At 45.1% G+C, this 21,555-nt stretch overlaps 2 protein-coding genes across 4 annotated transcripts in view; one reads left to right on the forward strand and one right to left on the reverse strand.

Annotated features, from left to right (window-relative positions):
• Window positions 1-179: 179 nt before the first annotated feature.
• Window positions 180-15,556, reverse strand: LOC131937394 (lysosome membrane protein 2). Its single transcript, XM_059294794.1, has 16 exons — window positions 15,481-15,556; window positions 9,897-10,093; window positions 9,433-9,712; window positions 8,501-8,648; window positions 7,339-7,490; window positions 6,598-6,739; window positions 6,220-6,358; window positions 5,394-5,458; window positions 4,969-5,060; window positions 4,743-4,792; window positions 4,493-4,562; window positions 4,039-4,331; window positions 3,648-3,763; window positions 2,041-2,145; window positions 747-903; window positions 180-321 (listed from the first exon to the last, which is right to left on the reverse strand). The coding sequence occupies exons 2-16, from the start codon at window positions 10,087-10,089 to the stop codon at window positions 266-268; spliced, it is 2,058 nt and encodes a 685-aa protein (XP_059150777.1). The 5' UTR covers window positions 10,090-10,093; window positions 15,481-15,556; the 3' UTR covers window positions 180-265.
• A 2,410-nt stretch (window positions 15,557-17,966) lies between these two features.
• Window positions 17,967-21,555, forward strand: part of LOC131937200 (transcriptional regulator ATRX) — a 28,257-nt gene continuing 24,668 nt past the window's right edge. Inside the window, exons 1-4 of one of the 3 annotated variants that reach the window (XM_059294438.1) lie at window positions 17,967-18,065; window positions 19,080-19,143; window positions 19,391-19,419; window positions 20,102-20,241. In XM_059294438.1, the coding sequence (XP_059150421.1) occupies window positions 19,138-19,143; window positions 19,391-19,419; window positions 20,102-20,241 (175 nt within the window). In that variant the 5' untranslated portion in view covers window positions 17,967-18,065; window positions 19,080-19,137. Of the gene's footprint in view, window positions 18,147-19,079; window positions 19,144-19,390; window positions 19,420-20,101; window positions 20,242-21,555 lie in introns of all 3 variants that reach the window. The other 2 variants (XM_059294448.1, XM_059294429.1) reach the window with 2 other exon arrangements.

Genomic DNA, 21,555 nt, shown 5'->3' on the forward strand with positions numbered 1-21,555 from the left:
GTGTATATTTTTTATTTGATCCTTTGAAACACTAGACATTTACATCTGACAAAAAGCAGACATTTAGATCTGTCAGACACCTATCAGAGACAGCAGATATGCAGACTTTTACAAATGTAAGAAACAAACATCGGCCAATCAGCAGTCATGTCTAGCATCCAATCAAATCAAGAGGGACATCAGCCAATCAGCAGTCATGTCTAGCATCCAATCAAATCAAGAGGAACATCAGCCAATCAGCAGTCATGTCTAGCATCCAATCAAATCAAGACGGACATCTGGGTCTACAGAAAGGTGTGTGTTCAGAACTGTTGTCTTCGTCTGAAAAAGTGGACATTGTTTTAAAAAAGATAAAGAGAGGTGGTGGTCTTGATACATAATTGTTTGAATGGTGTGTACAAATATGTGCAGGGGCATGAAAACAGTAAAGAAAACAGTAAAGCCACCCGCTCCCCTCCCCAGCTAAACATAATGTGTAGAACAGATAGATTTACTGTGTGGAACATAAGCCCCCCCCCCCCAGCTAGACTTGCTGTGTAGAACAGTGTTTCTTCCAGACTTTTCTCCGGGGGGGGGGGGGAGGGGCACTTGAAATTTTCGGTGGGGGGGGGGGGGGCGGTAGACTTTCTTGGAGGGGGGGGCACACTGTTAAATGTATATATTTTCTAATAACTTTTTTCGGCCCCCGAAGAGATGACTGGAAGAAATTCTGAACATAAGCCCCCCCCCCTACCAGCTAGACTTACTGTGAGGAACATAAGCCCTCTCTATGGTTGATATGACGATGAAGAGCACGCAGAAGATGACGATACCCATGACGATGTAGTTGATGACGTAAACAGCCTCGTTTTTCTGTCGCTCCAGCTCAGCTGCTGACATCACGTGATCAGCCACGTCGATTCTCTGAAAGTCAAGGTCAGGTGTTGGTCAGTTCTTGTCCAATCTGGAAACTATTCTCGCCTTCCCCCCCCCCCCCCCCAAGCTATTATGTTAGACTACTAATTACATAATTACATATGTTATCAAAAGAAAGTCCAAGGGACGTAAGCAAAGAAATAAGGGATACAACTTGACTCAACACTTCCAAACACTTCCTTAGCGATTTATTCCTAGAGTCTTCAGTTTTGTTTTTGGGTTTGTGTTGATTTACAATAGATACATGTTAAAAAGTTTAAGAAATGGTTTGAAACAGATGAACCAGGTAACCAGATGAACCAGGTAACCAGATGAACCAGGTAACCAGATGAACCAGGTAACCAGATGAACCAGGTAACCAGATGAACCAGGTAACCAGATGAACCAGGTAACCAGATGAACCAGGTTACCAGATGAACCAGGTTACCAGATGAACCAGGTAACCAGATGAACCAGGTAACCAGATGAACCAGGTAACCAGATGAACCAGGTAACCAGATGAACCAGGTAACCAGATGAACCAGGTAACCAGATGAACCAGGTAACCAGATGAACCAGGTAACCAGATGAAACAGGTAACCAGGTAACCAGATGAACCAGGTAACCAGATGAACCAGGTAACCAGATGAACCAGGTAACCAGATGAACCAGGTAACCAGATGAACCAGGTAACCAGATGAACCAGTATAAAACAAGTTAATAAAAAGTCTAGTGACAATTTAAGCGCAATTTCCTTAATTTTTTGTGACCGAACGAAAGGATATTTTTGAAAACTTTCTTCGGCAATATTGTTCTAAATTATTGCAGGAATCGATTGGTAAATGTTTCAAGTCGCTAAGTGGTCTGGTTGCCGAGATATGGGCCAAAAACTGCATTTTTTTCGCGGTTTTTTTTTTTTTTGCTTTTCCGGGAAATCCAGGAAGGAATTCCGGGAATTTTTAGGCCCACAATCATCCTCGGAACTTGCTTAACATATTTGCTTTTGGAACTAGTCCTCGATATTGCTTCGTTGAGGAGGAGATACGACTTAAAGCTGCGGACTAAAGCTGCGGACACACATCCATCCAGAAATGACGAGTTAATAATCGCAATTCCTGTAAGGAAATTGCGCTAAAAAATACCTACCGTGTCTATCCAGTACAGGGGTAGGGTGGTGTCATCGACCACGTTCTCTGGCATACGCAGGTTGTACTGGAACCTTCTGGACTGTGACGTCACGATACCGCTGTACTGGAAACATGTGATAGTGGGTCAGTCAGTGGGTCAGTCAGTGGGTCAGTTGGTGGGTCAGTTGGTGGGTCAGTTGGTGGGTCAGTTGGTGGGTCAGTTGGTGGGTCAGTCAGTGGGTCAGTCGATGGGTCAGTTGGTGGGTCAGTGGGTCAGTTGGTGGGTCAGTCGGTGGGTCAGTCGGTGGGTCAGTTGGTGGGTCAGTGGGTCAGTTGGTGGGTCAGTGGGTCGGTCAGTTGGTGGGTCAGTTGGTAGGTCGCCTATTGGGTCAGTTGGTGGGTCAGTTGGTGGGTCAGTTGGTGGGTCAGTGGGTGGGTCAGTTGGTGGGTCAGTGGATGGGTCAGTGGATGGGTCAGTCGGTGGGTCAGTTGGTGGGTCAGTTGGTGGGTCAGTGGATGGGTCAGTGGATGGGTCAGTGGATGGGTCAGTGGATGGGTCAGTGGATGGGTCAGTTGGTGGGTCAGTTGGTGGGTCAGTTGGTGGGTCAGTTGGTGGGTCAGTCGGTGGGTCAGTGGATGGGTCAGTGGATGGGTCAGTGGATGGGTCAGTGGATGGGTCAGTGGATGGGTCAGTGGATGGGTCAGTTGGTGGGTCAGTTGGTGGGTCAGTTGGTGGGTCAGTGGATGGGTCAGTGGATGGGTCAGTGGATGGGTCAGTGGATGGGTCAGTGGATGGGTCAGTTGGTGGGTCAGTTGGTGGGTCAGTTGGTGGGTCAGTCGGTGGGTCAGTGGATGGGTCAGTCGGTGGGTCAGTTGGTGGGTCAGTTGGTGGGTCAGTGGATGGGTCAGTGGATGGGTCAGTGGATGGGTCAGTGGATGGGTCAGTGGATGGGTCAGTTGGTGGGTCAGTTGGTGGGTCAGTTGGTGGGTCAGTTGGTGGGTCAGTGGATGGGTCAGTGGATGGGTCAGTGGATGGGTCAGTGGATGGGTCAGTGGATGGGTCAGTGGATGGGTCAGTGGATGGGTCAGTTGGTGGGTCAGTTGGTGGGTCAGTGGATGGGTCAGTGGATGGGTCAGTGGATGGGTCAGTGGATGGGTCAGTGGATGGGTCAGTTGGTGGGTCAGTTGGTGGGTCAGTTGGTGGGTCAGTCGGTGGGTCAGTGGATGGGTCAGTCGGTGGGTCAGTGGGTCAGTTGGTGGGTCAGTCGGTGGGTCAGTCGGTGGGTCAGTTGGTGGGTCAGTTGGTGGGTCAGTTGGTGGGTCAGTTGGTGGGTCAGTCGGTGGGTCAGTTGGTGGGTCAGTGGGTCAGTTGGTGGGTCAGTTGGTGGGTCAGTTGGTGGGTCAGTTGGTGGGTCAGTCGGTGGGTCAGTCAGTGGGTCGGTCAGTGGGTCGGTCAGTGGCTCGGTCAGTGGGTCGATCAGTGGGTCGGCCAGTGGGTCGGTCAGTGGGTCGGTCAGTGGATCGGTCAGTGGGTCGGTCAGTGGGTCGGTCAGTGGGTCAGTCAGTGGGTCAGTCAGTGGGTCATGGTGAGACTACAATAGATGGCTATATACTATAACCACTTACCGCATGGAGATCAAAGACCGGTCTGTGTTTCGACTCGACAGGGTCAAGGCCGTGCACGCGTGACCTGTAGTAGGGGTCAGCACCCAGGAAGTGGGGCAGGGAGATGTACACCGGGGCTGGGGATCGAAACCATCCGAGTCAGTGTTAGGACACTAAGTGCTGCAGTCTCCTATCTCCATGGATACACGCCACAACACGCAACTCAGGCACTAGACACTAACGTTCTAATTCAGACATCACACCACCCCCGTCACCCAGCGCCCCCCACCACCCCCCACACACAGAACACCGCCCCCCCAGCGCCCCACACACACACAGACTACCGCCCCCAGCGCCCCCACACACACACAGACCACCGCCCCCGCCCCCCACACCACCCAGCGCCCCCTACCTTCAAGACACCTGACGAGGCTGTACGCCCCAGAAGGGACACAATCGGGCGTGCAGTACCCGTTACCAACTAGCTCTGTGGCTGGGGTCACCGTGACCTGAGGCACCCTCAACACGCGGTAGTCGTTAGGGTCGAGCTTCAGATCCTCCGCCCACACCCTGGGGTCCCACGACAGCAGGGTGGGGCTGGCCTGTAGGGTGGAGCTGTTGGAGAACTCTGAGTCGGGGACGATAAAACGGAGGGTGTCCACGGACTTGTGGGAGCTCTTCTCCTGGTACTGCAGCTCGAAGCTTCTGGAAGAGTCACGTGACAACGGTTTTAGGTCAAGGTGACACGTAGTCATAAGGGTGTGTGCAAACATTATTAACATAATTCAAAACGAGACACACAGGAGACACAGAAGACGCACACGAGACACACACAGGAGACACACACATGTGACACATTAACGTACCTGAAGAGCTGTGGGAAGTAGAAGGATAGACGCGAGTCTTCACTCAAGAAAGGTTTGAACAGGTATCCGTCTGGCGGAGAAATAAATAGAAGGCGTTCAAGTTTGTTATTGATTGCCAGTATTTGCATTGTTTGGTTCTCCCTCACCCCCCTTCCCTCATCCCATCCAAACCCTAACCCTAATTTTCATTTTTTAAAAACATTTCCTCGTGAAAGTGTTGGGGAGGGGGGGGAATCAAAGACGTACTCACCCGTCCCACGGAAAGTGTTGGCTTCATCTGTGCTCCAAAACGGCAACTTTCTGCAGGAGAGATTCATAGAAGGGGAGATTACTGGCAACATTACACAACATGACAGAAGTGGAGATTACTTTCCCACATAAAATATAAAATAGGTGTGTAGTTATAAAGAATGTGTTACGGTGTTATAAAGTGTGTAGATGTGTAGCTATAGAATAGGTCTAAAAATAAAACTGACGTCATCCAGTCGACCGAGTAGATGTGGTTGAATTTGTTGAAGTCCAACTCTCCAGTGTACACGGTCCAGTCGAATCGTGAGGTCGTGTTGATCTGAAAGTACACACTACACATGTCGCACACAGCACACTACACATGTCGCACACAGCACACCACACATGTCGCACACAGCACACCACACTGTTGTATGACTTAACACAATTCAATTGTTGTAAGACATGACCCACCTCAATTGTTGTATTATAAGACCCACCTCAATTGTTGTATTATAAGACCCACCTCAATTGTTGTATTATAAGACCCACCTCAATTGTAGGATATGACCCACCTCAATTGTAGGACATGACCCACCTCAATTGTTGTATAATAAGACCCACCTCAACTGTTGTATTATAAGAACCACCTCAATTGTATTATAAGACCCACCTCAATTGTTGTATTATAAGAGCCATCAAACACGTGATCAACATCCAACTTTCTGATGACGCTCTCTGAAACAAAAACCAAGTCAGATCAAAACTCTTCCCAGCAGCTTTTTGTTCTTAGCCAATTCCTCATTACGCCACAAAGCCGCTTTTCACACAGTAGTAATACCCTGTCCATCCCTCGCCCCCACCTCCCAGCCATAAAGACTTCCAAGCCACAAAGACCCCCCCCCAGCCACAAAGACCCCCCCAGCCACAAAGACCCCCCCAGCCACAAAGACCCCCCCAGCCACAAAGACCCCCCCAGCCACAAAGACCCCCCCAGCCACAAAGACCCACCCCCCCAGCCACAAAGACCCACCCCCCCAGCCACAAAGACCCCCCCCCCAGCCACAAAGACCCCCCCCCCAGCCACAAAGACCCCCCCCAGCCACAAAGACCCCCCCCCAGCCACAAAGACCCCCCAGGCACAAAGACCCCCCCCCCAGGCACAAAGACCCCCCCCAGCCACAAAGACCCCCCCCCCAGCCACAAAGACCCCCCCCCCCAGCCACAAAGACCCCCCAGCCACAAAGACCCTCCCAGCCATAAAGACCTCCCAGCCTCAAGACCTCCCAGCCATAAAGACCTCCCAGCCATAAAGACCTCCCAGCCATAAAATCCTCCCAGCCATAAAGACCTCCCAGCCATAAAGACCTCCCAGCCATAAAGACCTCCCAGCCATAAAGACCTCCCAGCCTCAAGACCTCCCAGCCATAAAGACCCCCCCCCCCAGCCATAAAGACCCCCCCCCAGCCATAAAGACCTCCCAGCCACAAAGACCTCACCTAGCTTGTCCAGGACCTCGTTGGAGTCGAACCCCCGAAACAAACTCTTCACAGTTGACCTATAGACCAGCTTGCTGGCCGGTAGTGACGTCAGATTTTGTATGGCCTTGATGGACACGTTTAGAATGTCGGCAATAAACTGGAACAAACACGACACAAGTTATCCAATAAAGCGACATTTGGATTAAGTTATCCAATAAAGCGACATTTAGACTTAGATATCAATGACATTGGGCCACAGGTTGCTACAGAGGCTTTTTTAGGCAGCCTTTTTTTCTGAGAAACAGGCAGCCCAACTTTTATCCACACCCCCCCCCCCCACCACCCAGTATCACCAGCTACCCATCCCCCCCTACCCCCCCCCCCCTTTCGACTTACGAACAGCTGGGTGTTGGCAGAAGTGACCAGGTCAGTTTCAGGTCCCACAGAGAGGTCAAGGTCGATATCTGTGCTGTACACCAAGGTGAAGGACACGGAGCCGTTACTGTGCCAGGTCGTGTTGACCCTGCTGATCTTAAGTCTGAAGAAGGTACATATTGATATCTGGGGTCAATGACCTTGTACTCACTGATCATACACCACACTTACATGTACACACCACCAGACACCTTTACACCTGTACACCAGACACCTGTACACCAGACACCTGTACACCAGACACCTGTACACCAGACACCTGTACACCAGACACCTGTACACCAGACACCTGTACACCAGACACCTGTACACCAGACACCTGTACACCAGACACATGTACACCAGACACATGTACACCAGACACCTGTACACCAGACACCTGTACACCAGACACCTGTACACCAGACACCTGACACCTGTACACCAGACACCTGTACACCAGACACCTGTACACCAGACACCTGTACACCAGACACCTGTACACCAGACACCTGTACACCAGACACCTGTACACCAGACACCTGTACACCAGACACCTGTACAACAGACACCTGTACAACAGACACCTGTACAACAGACAAATGTACATACACCACACTTACATGTATACACACCAGACACCCACCACACACCTGTACCCACCACCAGACGTACCTGTAGACGTATGGACCACCAGACACCTGTACCCACCGCCAGACGTACCTGTAAACGTATGGACCAATCTCCTTCACCACTGGTCTGGCACCATGCTCAAACTCCTCGGGGTTGGTCACGTTGAAGGCGTACACGTTCATGAAGGCCTGCCCTGATGGGTGGAGCCATTCCTTACTTCCGTTTGCTCGCAAAATTGTTTTCTGAGGGGAAACATTTCTCTTAATAAATCAACATCTAATACCAGCAAGGCGAATGTTACACCTACAGCCACACAATCCCACCTACAGCCACACAATCCCACCTACAGCCACACAATCCCACCTACAGCCACACAAGCCCACCTACAGCCACACAAGCCCACCTACAGCCACACAAGCCCACCTACAACCACACAAGCCCACCTACAACCACACAAGCCCACCTACAGCCACACAAGCCCACCTACAGCCACACAAGCCCACCTACAACCACACAAGCCCACCTACAACCACACAAGCCCACCTACAGCCACAATCCCACCTACAGCCACACAAGCCCACCTACAACCACACAAGCCCACCTACAGTCACACAAGCCCACCTACAGCCACACAAGCCCACCTACAGCCACACAAGCCCACCTACAACCACACAAGCCCACCTACAACCACACAAGCCCACCTACAGCCACACAATCCCGCCTACAGCCACACAATCCCACATACAGCCACACAATCCCACCTACAGCCACACAAGCCCACCTACAGCCACACAAGCCCACCTACAGCCACACAAGCCCACCTACAACCACACAAGCCCACCTACAACCACACAAGCCCACCTACAGCCACACAATCCCGCCTACAGCCACACAATCCCACCTACAGCCACACAAGCCCACCTACAGCCACAATCCCACCTACAGCCACACAAGCCCACCTACAGCCACACAAGCCCACCTACAGCCACACAAGCCCACCTACAGCCACACAAGCCCACCTACAGCCACACAAGCCCACCTACAGCCACACAAGCCCACCTACAGCCACAATCCCACCTACAGCCACACAAGCCCACCTACAACCACACAAGCCCACCTACAGTCACACAAGCCCACCTACAGCCACACAATCCCACCTACAGCCACACAATCCCACCTACAGCCACACAATCCCACCTACAGCCACACAATCCCACCTACAGCCACACAAGCCCACCTGCCCGTGTCTTACCTCCTTGACGTTAGCTTGCATTCTGGGTAGAATAATTTTGTATGCAATGATAATGTAGGTCAGTAGAACGAGAGCGGTCAAGGTCACCAATGCTAGACACCTGGAGCTCTGGAGGACGTCCAGAACTTTGGCCAGTATCGATCCTTGACTGAAAGAAAAGACCAGAAATACATCAATAGCTGGACATTTCCATAAAACAGCTGACGAGACTAGACATAGGTCCCCAAAGACGAGACTGGACAAGGGTTCCCAAAGACAAGACTGGACAAGGGTTCCCAAAGACAAGACTGGACAAGGGTTCCCAAAGACAAGACTGGACAAGGGTTCCCAAAGACAAGACTGGACAAGGGTTCCCAAAGACAAGACTGGACAAGGGTTCCCAAAGACAAGACTGGACAAGGGTTCCCAAAGACAAGACTGGACAAGGGTTCCCAAAGACAAGACTGGACAAGGGTTCCCAAAGACAAGACTGGACAAGGGTTCCCAAAGACAAGACTGGACAAGGGTTCCCAAAGACAAGACTGGACAAGGGTTCCCAAAGACAAGACTGGACAAGGGTTCCCAAAGACAAGACTGGACAAGGGTTCCCAAAGACAAGACTGGACAAGGGTTCCCAAAGACAAGACTGGACAAGGGTTCCCAAAGACAAGACTGGACAAGGGTTCCCAAAGACAAGACTGGACAAGGGTTCCCAAAGACAAGACTGGACAAGGGTTCCCAAAGACAAGACTGGACAAGGGTTCCCAAAGACAAGACTGGACAAGGGTCCCCAAAGACAAGACTGGACAAGGGTCCCCAAAGACAAGACTGGACAAGGGTCCCCAAAGGCAAGACTGGACAAAGGTCCCCAAAGGCAAGACTGGACAAAGGTCCCCAAAGGCAAGACTGGACAAAGGTCCCCAAAGGCAAGACTGGACAAGGGTTCGACTCACTCTTCCACGCATCGCCGCCTCCGTCTGGCCCTCTCCTCAGAGAAAGCGGACGCCTGCAGGCCGCGTTCAGTGGTCAGCAGGGCCAGCGTGTCCCTGTTGTAGCCGTCTGGTGACCCCATTTCCGGCGTGGCGGGCTCGGCGCTGCTGACCTCCTCGATCTGCTGCTCGCGGACGATGATTGTGTCCCCTTGCGCTGATGAGCCGTAGGTGATCCGACCAATGGGCTTGCCGGAAGGGCTGACCTCAATCACAGTGATGGTCTCTGGGTCGGACTCGTCAGCTGGTGCAAAGGACAGTTAAAACACGGGGCAAATGGCAGTTATAACACGGGGCAAAGGGCAGTTATAACACGGGGCAAAGGGCAGTTATAACACGGGGCAAAGGGCAGCTATAACACGGGGCAAAGGGCAGTTATAACGTGGGGCAAGAGATGGTTAAAAGCACAGTCCCATGTCAACACTCACCATCAGATGTGCGGTTGCTGCTTAGTCCGTTCTTTGCTCCACCTACTCCACCCACTCCACCAGCTCCATTGGCTAGTGTGCCGTTGCTGCCCAGTCCGTTTCTGCCTCCACTTGCTCCACCGGATCCACCATCCCCCGCAGTGGCGCCACCACTTTCAGCGTCTTGGTAGCTGAGAGTCTCGTTGTCTGACATGGTCCTGGGGAAAACACAACATTAACATGGTCCTGGGGAAAACACAACATTAACATGGTCCTGGGGAAAACACAACATTAACATGGTCCTGGGGAAAACAACATTAACATGGTCCTGGGGAAAACACAACATTAACATGGTCCTGGGGAAAACACAACATTAACATGTGGGCTGTAGTGTCTAGTGGGGTGTAGTGTCTGACATGGTCCTGGGGAAAACACAACATTAACATGGTCCTGGGGAAAACACAACATTAACATGGTCCTGGGGAAAACACAACATTAACATGGTCCTGGGGAAAACACAACATTAACATGGTCCTGGGGAAAACACAACATTAACATGGTCCTGGGGAAAACACAACATTAACATGTGGGCTGTAGTGTCTAGTGGGGTGTAGTGTCTGACATGGTCCTGGGGAAAACACAACATTAACATGGTCCTGGGGAAAACACAACATTAACATGGTCCTGGGGAAAACACAACATTAACATGGTCCTGAGGGAAACACAACATTAACATGGTCCTGAGGGAAACAACATTAACATGGTCCTGGGGAAAACACAACATTAACATGGTCCTGGGGGAAACACAACATTAACATGGTCCTGGGGAAAACACAACATTAACATGGTCCTGGGGAAAACACAACATTAACATGGTCCTGGGGAAACACAACATTAACATGGTCCTGGAGAAAACACAACATTAACATGTGGGCTGTAGTGTCTAGTGGGGTGTAGTGTCTGACATGGTCCTGGGGAAAACAACATTAACATGGTCCTGGGGAAAACACAACATTAACATGGTCCTGGGGGAAACACAACATTAACATGGTCCTGGGGGAAACACAACATTAACATGTGGGCTGTAGTGTCTGACATGGTACTGGGGAAAACAACATTAACATGGTCCTGGGGAAAACACAACATTAACATGGTCCTGGGGGAAACACAACATTAACATGGTCCTGGGGAAAACACAACATTTACATGGTCCTGGGGAAAACACAACATTTACATGGTCCTGGGGAAAACACAACATGAACATGGTCCTGGGGAAAACACAACATTAACATGGTCCTGGGGAAAACACAACATTAACATGGTCCTGGGGAAAACACAACATGAACATGGTCCTGGGGAAAACACAACATGAACATGGTCCTGGGGAAAACACAACATGAACATGGTCCTGGGGAAAACACAACATTAACATGGTCCTGGGGAAAACACAACATTAACATGGTCCTGGGGAAAACACAACATTAACATGGTCCTGAGGGAAACACAACATTAACATGGTCCTGAGGGAAACACAACATTAACATGGTCCTGGGGAAAACACAACATTAACATGTGGGCTGTAGTGTCTAGTGGGGTGTAGTGTCTGACATGGTCCTGGGGAAACAACATTAACATGGTCCTGGGGAAAACACAACATTTACATGGTCCTGGGGAAAACACAACATTTACATGGTCCTGGGGAAAACACAACATTAACATGGTCCTGGGGAAAACACAACATTAACATGGTCCTGGGGAAAACACAACATTAACATGGTCCTGGGGAAAACAACATTAACATGGTCCTGGGGAAAACACAACATTAACATGGTCCTGGGGAAAACACAACATTAACATGGTCCTGGGGAAAACACAACATTAACATGGTCCTGGGGAAAACACAACATTAACATGTGGGCTGTAGTGTCTGACATGGTCCTGGGGAAAACACAACATTAACATGGTCCTGGGGAAAACACAACATTTACATGGTCCTTGGGAAAACACAACATTAACATGTGGGCTGTAGGGTCTGACGTGGTCCTGGGGAAAACACAACATTAACATGGTCCTGGGGAAAACAACATTAACATGTGGGCTGTAGTGTCTGACATTGTCCTGGGGAAAACAACATTAACATGGTCCTGGGGAAAACACAACATTAACATGTGGGCTGTAATGTCTGACATTGTCCTGGGGAAAACAACATTAACATGGTCCTGGGGAAAACACAACATTAACATGGTCCTGGAAGAAACACAACATTAACATGGTCCTGTGGAAAACACAACATTAACATGGTCCTGTGGAAAACACAACATGAACATGGTCCTGGGGAAAACACAACATGAACATGGTCCTGGGGAAAACAACATTAACATGGTCCTGGGGAAAACACAACATTTACATGGTCCTGGGGAAAACACAACATTTACATGGTCCTGGGGAAAACACAACATTAACATGGTCCTGGGGAAAACAACATTAACATGGTCCTGGGGAAAACACAACATTTACATGGTCCTGGGGAAAACACAACATTTACATGGTCCTGGGGAAAACACAACATTTACATGGTCCTGGGGAAAACACAACATTAACATGGTCCTTGGGAAAACACAACATTAACATGGTCCTGGGGAAAACACAACATTTACATGGTCCTGGGGAAAACACAACATTTACATGGTCCTGGGGAAAACACAACATTAACATGGTCCTGGGGAAAACACAACATTAACATGTGGGCTGTAGTGTCTGACATGGTCCTGGGGAAACAATATTAACATGGTCCTGGGGAAAACACAACATTAACATGGTCCTGGGGAAAACACAACATTAACATGGTCCTGAGGGAAACACAACATTAACATGGTCCTGAGGGAAACACAACATTAACATGGTCCTGGGGAAAACACAACATTAACATGTGGGCTGTAGTGTCTAGTGGGGTGTAGTGTCTGACATGGTCCTGGGGAAACAACATTAACATGGTCCTGGGGAAAACACAACATTTACATGGTCCTGGGGAAAACACAACATTTACATGGTCCTGGGGAAAACACAACATTAACATGGTCCTGGGGAAAACACAACATTAACATGGTCCTGGGGAAAACACAACATTAACATGGTCCTGGGGAAAACAACATTAACATGGTCCTGGGGAAAACACAACATTAACATGGTCCTGGGGAAAACACAACATTAACATGGTCCTGGGGAAAACACAACATTAACATGGTCCTGGGGAAAACACAACATTAACATGTGGGCTGTAGTGTCTGACATGGTCCTGGGGAAAACACAACATTAACATGGTCCTGGGGAAAACACAACATTTACATGGTCCTTGGGAAAACACAACATTAACATGTGGGCTGTAGGGTCTGACGTGGTCCTGGGGAAAACACAACATTAACATGGTCCTGGGGAAAACAACATTAACATGTGGGCTGTAGTGTCTGACATTGTCCTGGGGAAAACAACATTAACATGGTCCTGGGGAAAACACAACATTAACATGTGGGCTGTAATGTCTGACATTGTCCTGGGGAAAACAACATTAACATGGTCCTGGGGAAAACACAACATTAACATGGTCCTGGAAGAAACACAACATTAACATGGTCCTGTGGAAAACACAACATTAACATGGTCCTGTGGAAAACACAACATGAACATGGTCCTGGGGAAAACACAACATGAACATGGTCCTGGGGAAAACACAACATTAACATGGTCCTGGGGAAAACACAACATTAACATGGTCCTGGGGAAAACACAACATTTACATGGTCCTGGGGAAAACACAACATTTACATGGTCCTGGGGAAAACACAACATTAACATGGTCCTGGGGAAAACAACATTAACATGGTCCTGGGGAAAACACAACATTTACATGGTCCTGGGGAAAACACAACATTTACATGGTCCTGGGGAAAACACAACATTAACATGGTCCTTGGGAAAACACAACATTAACATGGTCCTGGGGAAAACACAACATTTACATGGTCCTGGGGAAAACACAACATTTACATGGTCCTGGGGAAAACACAACATTAACATGGTCCTGGGGAAAACAACATTAACATGTGGGCTGTAGTGTCTGACGTGGTCCTGGGGAAAACACAACATTAACATGGTCCTGGGGAAAACACAACATTAACATGTGGGCTGTAGTGTCTAATACAGTGGGCTGTAGTGTCTAATACAGTGGGCTGTAGTGTCTAATACAGTGGGCTGTAGTGTCTAATACAATGGGCTGTAGTGTCTAATACAGTGGGCTGTAGTGTCTAATACAGTGGGCTGTAGTGTCTAATACAATGGGCTGTAGTGTCTAATACAGTGGGCTGTAGTGTCTAATACAGTGGGCTGTAGTGTCTAATACAGTGGGCTGTAGTGTCTAATACAGTGGGCTGTAGTGTCTAATACAATGGGCTGTAGTGTCTAATACAGTGGGCTGTAGTGTCTAATACAGTGGGCTGTAGTGTCTAATACAGTGGGCTGTAGTGTCTAATACAGTGGGCTGTAGTGTCTAATACAGTGGGCTGTAGTGTCTAATACAGTGGGCTGAGTGTCTAATACAGTGGGCTGTAGTGTCTAATACAGTGGGCTGTAGTGTCTAATACAGTGGACTGTAGTGTCTAATACAGTGGGCTGTAGTGTCTAATACAGTGGACTGTAGTGTCTAATACAGTGGGCTGTAGTGTCTAATACAGTGGGCTGTAGTGTCTAATACAGTGGGCTGTAGTGTCTAATACAGTGGGCTGTAGTGTCTAATACAGTGGGCTGTAGTGTCTAATACAGTGGGCTGTAGTGTCTAATACAGTGGGCTGTAGTGTCTAATACAGTGGGCTGTAGTGTCTAATACAGTGGGCTGTAGTGTCTAATACAGTGGGCTGTAGTGTCTAATACAGTGGGCTGTAGTGTCTGATACAGCAGACCAACTTTGCAATAGAGTTCATGAGGGGGGTGTAAATCGTACAAGGTACAGTTGACCAATGACTAAGTATAAATCGTACAAGGTACAGTTGACCAATGACTAAGTATAGCATGGTCTGACCGTATACATATCACAAGGGCTTAGTGAAGGGCAATGTAAACAAGATTCAAGTGGCCGCGTGTGGTCAAGCTTGTGACGTCAGAAGAGTACGCTGACCTGATTGCAACATAAACACATGTACACTTCTCCCAGTGATCTTTCGCTAGGGGTCAGTTCGTGGGTACCCGGCCGGCGATCAGAACACGGCTATCTGTCAATTCTACTGTCATGAAAAACCGAATTCGAACTCTAGATTTTCTGGCTAGCTAGGCCTATCCCCCCCCCCTCCCCACCCATCACGGTTCATTGTAGGCTAGTCTATTGTAGGCTGGCTGGTCCATTAGAGGCTACTTTAAAATGGTTGAAAATTTGACAAATTTAATCTGTAATTACTAATTACACCAACACCTAATCAAACTAACAAACATGGTCAAAGTTTGTGTTGAATTACAAGTTAAGTTTAATAACAACAAAACCACATGTATCTCCTGTATGAAATGAATCGATTATTTGGTCATATAATATGACCACATACCAAGTGAATTCCACACTTACTTTATTCCCAGTTGAATTCGACTGATCTTCTTGAGAAGTCAAATTGTGCCTACACGGTATTCAATGTGTGTTTGTTTACAAAGTCCAGCGCTTTGATTGGCTGGGTCCTGAGACAGTGTTGTAGTTTGTAACCATTGTTCATGGCTCCCACGATCTTGTACTCGCTGGCAACCCTTGACCCCCCGGGGTGTTCAGAACATCTTAGTTCGGCATTCAATCGAATTTTTAAAAAAACTTTCCAGATGAGCAATATGTATGTACACCAGATGAGCAATATGTGTGGACACCAGATGAGCAATATGTATGGACATCAGATGAGCAATATGTATGTACACCAGATGAGCAATATGTATGGAAACCAGATGAGCAATATGTATAATATGTACGGACACCAGATGGACTCGTGTATGCTATCGAGGTGTAAAACTCTGCATGTGTAATTGTGTGTGCGCTAAGTATAGTAAGACATGAACCCACACATTTCCAATCTTTTTAATACAATATATTATAGAGAAGCACCTTGTTTTTTTTTTATTATATAAACAGTAATCCATTATATTTAAAGAAAACATAAATAAATACATTTAGTGCATTAATAAAAAAAAATTTAAAAATTAAAAAACGTTAATAAACTTATCTTTCAACTGAATATAAGCATTTTTTTTTTTTGTACATTTTCAACACATTTTTATTGCTTGTTGGAAAAATTAAATAGATTTATCGGCCAAATGAACCCTGCGGGTTTTTCTTTGCAAGGGAAAAAACTCAATTAATAGTTTCGACAAAACTAACCTTGCTTGATTATGTCCCCTTACAATAGATTTAGTTTTCTCCGGCTAATAAGCGTGATATTTTAGAGCAGGGAGGATAAAATTTCACCGTGCTAAAAATGTTTTTAAAACTCAACTCACTTGGCAAAGTAATTTTTAGAGATTCTGTCCAATTTTTCCTTAGAGTCAATCCCCACTCCTCTTGATGATGTCACCCTGTCCGCGCCCCCTCCCTTGTTAAACTTCTGCATGATGTAATTGATACATAGTTCTAATGGATTACATGTGATCGGATAGACCTATGGAGGTGCTCTCATTCATCACTCATACCCCAGAGTCAACGTGAGTTATCTTTACAATACTTTAACTAAAGGGCTGCTACTGTTATTTTATTTATCCGCATTTTATTTCAGCATTACCTCCCTTGCAGTTTTCTTGCTGAGATGATACTCGCTTTTGTTCTGCTGGCTCAGCGCAAATTAGCGCGCTCGTTTTAACAAGGGGGGAAACCGTAGTGCTTGTATCGGCTCATTTACTTACAGCAGTCGTAATGGCGTAACGCTTTCTCTCTTGTTTAAGTGCTTACATATAGGACACATAACCACTCCAACTCCACCCTTCTCCACCGAAGGACATATAGCCGCCTACAACAAACTGTTACAAATTGTGTTCTTAAAGTCCTCTTAATTGTATTTACCACTATGCCGGCTTGTTGTGCAGACTCGCCGGCGTTTGTCATTAGGCTACACATTCAGAGATTGGTAGCCTATTTCTAGTACTACTATTAATTAGAAATTTTAATATTTGCCACTATTACAGAAACTTTAACTTGGTTTAGTTTGTAGTGTTTTACTACGTTACTCTGACGCGCAAAAACCTGCAACATTGTCTGTTCAAAGGTCATTGGTCGGTTTCAGAGGTCTTTGGTCAGTTCAGAGGTCATTGGTCATTGATCTTTTGAAAGAATGGAAACTCAAAACTACACTGTTCGATTTTTTAAAATAGTATCATTGATACCCTGGTTACAAATTTAATCTTTTACATTTATCCGATTTAACTAAATTACAGTGAACATACACATTGGCTGACTTGTTTTACAAACTCAGAAAGAAAAACAGAGGTCCGCTAAAGGATCAACCTACAAGCGCCACGCAAAAAGTCCTTACTGAATAACTTTAGGGTTTTAAAGTAGTCCTAGTTGTTCTACTTAATTTTTGTGGTCGTTCAGATAAGAGTTTGTTTTGTTGTAATTTTTTAAAACGCTAAACCAACTTTAGATTTTAGATAATAATAGATAATTATATTATTTTAGTGATACCCGTTTATTGGGTAGATTTTAAAGTATAACCCCATTAACATAATTTATATATAGCCTACAGAATATTTGGTCGAAGAGTCGATCAAAATAACTGCCGCGACTTCGCTTTCAAATTCTTAATAAAGTTAGTTATCAAATCTACCCGTGTTGTTTGTTTTTAAAAGTTGCCGACGGGCCGTCCTTAAAATAAACTCCTCCCATAGGTATTGGCCCCACCTCTTTTGCTCCGCCCCGCGCCGCAATCAGCTGACGATATAGGGGAATCCCCTTCCGTATAAGCCTACCTATGTGGCACCATATGATGTATGTTGATAACACATCATCAGAGTTGATGAAAGATCGATATGCAAATTTATGCAAATTTTATGCAAATTAGGATCTTGATATATTATGTTAATTCTGGATCAAAACGAGGCTATCACGTGACCAGTGTATTTTTATGCGACGCCATGTTCGGCATTTCTGGTGGGAAACACTTTATTTCACAGTGAGTTAAGGTACTCATATATTTCTCTGCTGATTGATTAATCGTTACACAGGATATCGTTGAGTAGGTCGTGCTGTGTTCCTATTTTCAGGTTTGTTTACAACTCATACGCACGAGTCTGTTTCATCCTGCCTTTTCTATATTGAAATTTTCGCGGAAAGATAAACTCATGACAACTGTGACCGCGATACATAGACCTTGTTGCTAAAAATAGAAAAGCTTATGATAGAAAATGCCCGATTAGTACCAACGAATTGGCGCTCAGTACTCCTAGCGGTCCAGAAACTAGATATCTTAATCTTTATTACGCTTTTTAAATAATGGGTTTCGTCTATTGTATTTAGAATCTGCTTTGTTTTTCAATATTTGCACTCCATCCTTGTTATGGCGGTCTTTGTTCATTTCAACATCACCACCCATGCTTGCCTGCAAAATTTCCCTCATCCGTCACTGGAACATCGCCTCTTCTTTTCCTTTTGCTAGACCACTGGACTGGCTCTAACAAAAATTATAAGATAATGCCACAGGTAGAGATCAGAATTCTATAGACCAACCCAAGTATAGTATAGATAATAGTTTAGTCTAGGGGTAGGCCCTGGCCCTACTAGGCACTACTAACTAGATTCTATTAATTAAGTATTAGATCTACTTTTAGAGTTTTAGACTCTAGTTATTCCTATTCTGCAGAATCTTCTAGATCTAGTGTCTAGAAATCAAGAATAGTAGTTTTATTCATTCTCAATAATAGGGCCTAACAGTAACTGGGGGTAACTAAGCCTAGATCTAAAAAAAACTAATCTAGATCTCTAGTATTATTATATAGGCCAAGGTCTAGATCTATAGAGCTAGATTGATCTGGAGAGTATTCTAGATCTAAGCCCTATAATTTAAAATATAGATCAAGACTCTGAGCATAATGAAAATCTTTTTAAAAACTTAGTCTTAGAGTTTCTTCCAGGCATCTCTGGGAGGGGGGGAGGGGAGTTTAGGGCCTATTCATAACACTCTCGCCTTTTTGTTTCAGATAGAAGCCATGTCTCATCATTAAAGTTATTTGAGATTAAAGCCAACTGAGTTTGATTATGACGGTGAGTTGAACTGAAGATACTGAGATATAGGCCTACCTACTGTATCTATAATCTCGTGTATACACACACATTTCTGGTCTTGCATAGTTGATTCGATCAAGCAGAGTGCATATGTTCTATTTATACTGATTATTAACTTGTACTTTTATTTTTATAGCCTACATGTTTCTTTTGTGTGTTTTGGTATTTATTTATTTTCCAAGATTATTTCTTTGTAAAGTTAACACAATCATTTATTTTTTTACAGTCCATTTCAAGAAGTGGTTCTTCACGAAGGTTAGTTAATATTTGAATCACAGTTCTAGTAAATAAAGTTTTTAATTTTATATCAAAACTACTTAGCAACAAACATCTCCTGATTGGATTCATTGCCTTCAGCATGACACTGCAGGTCTAAAGATTATAATGTGATCTACCTCATTATACAGCCACAAGCATAAATTTCTATCTTACGTTTTTTCATATGCCAAACTAAATATAGTTGGAACCTCTGCTCTGCTACTGTTTCATGAGTTCCACTATGCCATCTTACCACCACTGTAGACCAACATCATAGTCTAATGGTAGAATGTGCTCCTCCTAATTAGAACATGATTTGTGTTATAAGACCATTCGCCAAACAGCCCTTCATGTTCAAACTAAATGGTGTGATGTACTGGGTGAGTGAAACCCACTGGTCTAGCTGCTGGTAACATGGGTGAGAGAAGTGGTCACTTCGTTGCGCCTTTCCTCTCTGCCAGGCTAGTGAGAATTGCTTGAGCCAGCATCTGTTTATGAGACAGACCTGCACTAGCTGTTTCAGGGTTTAAACACATAAACTCAAATAAAAATGTTTAAACCATTAAAAAATAAAGTAAATTTTTTCTTTCTGTGAATTCCAATTAAAAGATATATTGAGAATATTAAATCAGTCACTAAAATATGTCTGACAATTGTACCTGAATTATGCCCTGTGTAGGAAGCCTGAAGCCCCGGGTAGAATTCGTCTTCAGCTGAAAGGGAAAAGCTCAAAAATCCTGCACAGTGATGAGGAAGATGATAACAGCGATGAGGAGGGACCTGTTGCAGCGGATAGCATCCCTGATGACTTGCCTGAAGGTTAGTTTTTGTTGCATTGTCTTGTGTTCAGTTACATTAGCTAGGCCAATGCAAAAATTTAATTTCAGTAAAACAATATAATAGTTACATATTTGGATAGGGGCTGTCAATCTGATTACAGATCAGTTTGAATTTTCAAAATCTGACCATAAACAAAAAAGTTATGAATTTTTTAGTCATTAAAAAACAGCAGTTTTTTCAGACAACCGGGGTAGACCCTGAAAGAGGAAAAATACTGGGAGGGTATGGACCAAATTTTTAAGTGTTTTTCACTAAAAGTGGTATAAAAGCCAGAATACTTTATCAATTGATGTAATTTTAAGATATTTTATAGATTTTTGTATGCTGAATCCAATGATGCTATTTTAAAAAGTGTCCTTCGATTACTCAACCTACTAATCTCATAGATTATGTAATACCCCCCTTTCAATTTTTTTTAAACATCTAATAATCAATGTGATAAGAAGTCATTCTTTAAATGTAACGCTGTTTTAATCTAAAATATGACATTTATATATGCTCAAGCTAATGGTAGATTTAAAATGGTCCAACATTGCTACATAACTATCAAATGTTAAGGTTATGTAATCCCACCCTTTGCTCAAAATATACCATGAATTTGTTTTAAAATCACTTTTGCTCATTGTCAGTTAACTTCAAGTTAATAGCCTATTAGAAGAAAATATAACTAATCAAGTTTTTCAATACAAAGAGAAGAATGCTATAGTAAATTTGTGATTATGTAACTTCTTAAAAGATGTTATGTAATCTATGTGCAATACTCTAGGCCTACTCTGTTCCAAAAATAAAGGCCTATCTCATTATAATTATATTTCTTGTTATTTTAAATATCTTAATCCTTTTTGCTATAGAATTAGTCTAGTTACAAATGTGTCTGATTAGAATCAGAGTGTGCTTTATGGTAATTACGTAATATTACCCATATTAAAGTTAATCATTTTTACAATGTCAATAAAATAAACTTTGGAGGAAAATATTTTTTTTAAAAACTTGCACAAGGTATAGTTAAGTAATAGATATATAACATAAATTTATATTTATGCCCAATGTTTATGCTAGTAGTAAGTAGGTTTATGTATTTTGTAAGCCTACCAGTAGGCCTTTTACAATTAAAAACTTTCTTAAGAAAAAAGCACGTGTTTGAGTGCTTGACTGTGTAGATCTAGTAGATTCTAGAAATTGTGTAAGATTACCGTGTTTGGCTATACACAGACACGTGTACCACCACCAGCTTTTGCCTAGATTTAGTTCAATCAGACATGTGGGTAACCAGGTCTTCTGACCAATGAATTT

Source organism: Physella acuta, unplaced genomic scaffold (genome assembly GCF_028476545.2).
Source record: "Physella acuta isolate Inbredline_101_S28 unplaced genomic scaffold, ASM2847654v3 ptg000017l, whole genome shotgun sequence".
NCBI lineage: Eukaryota > Metazoa > Mollusca > Gastropoda > Physidae > Physella > Physella acuta.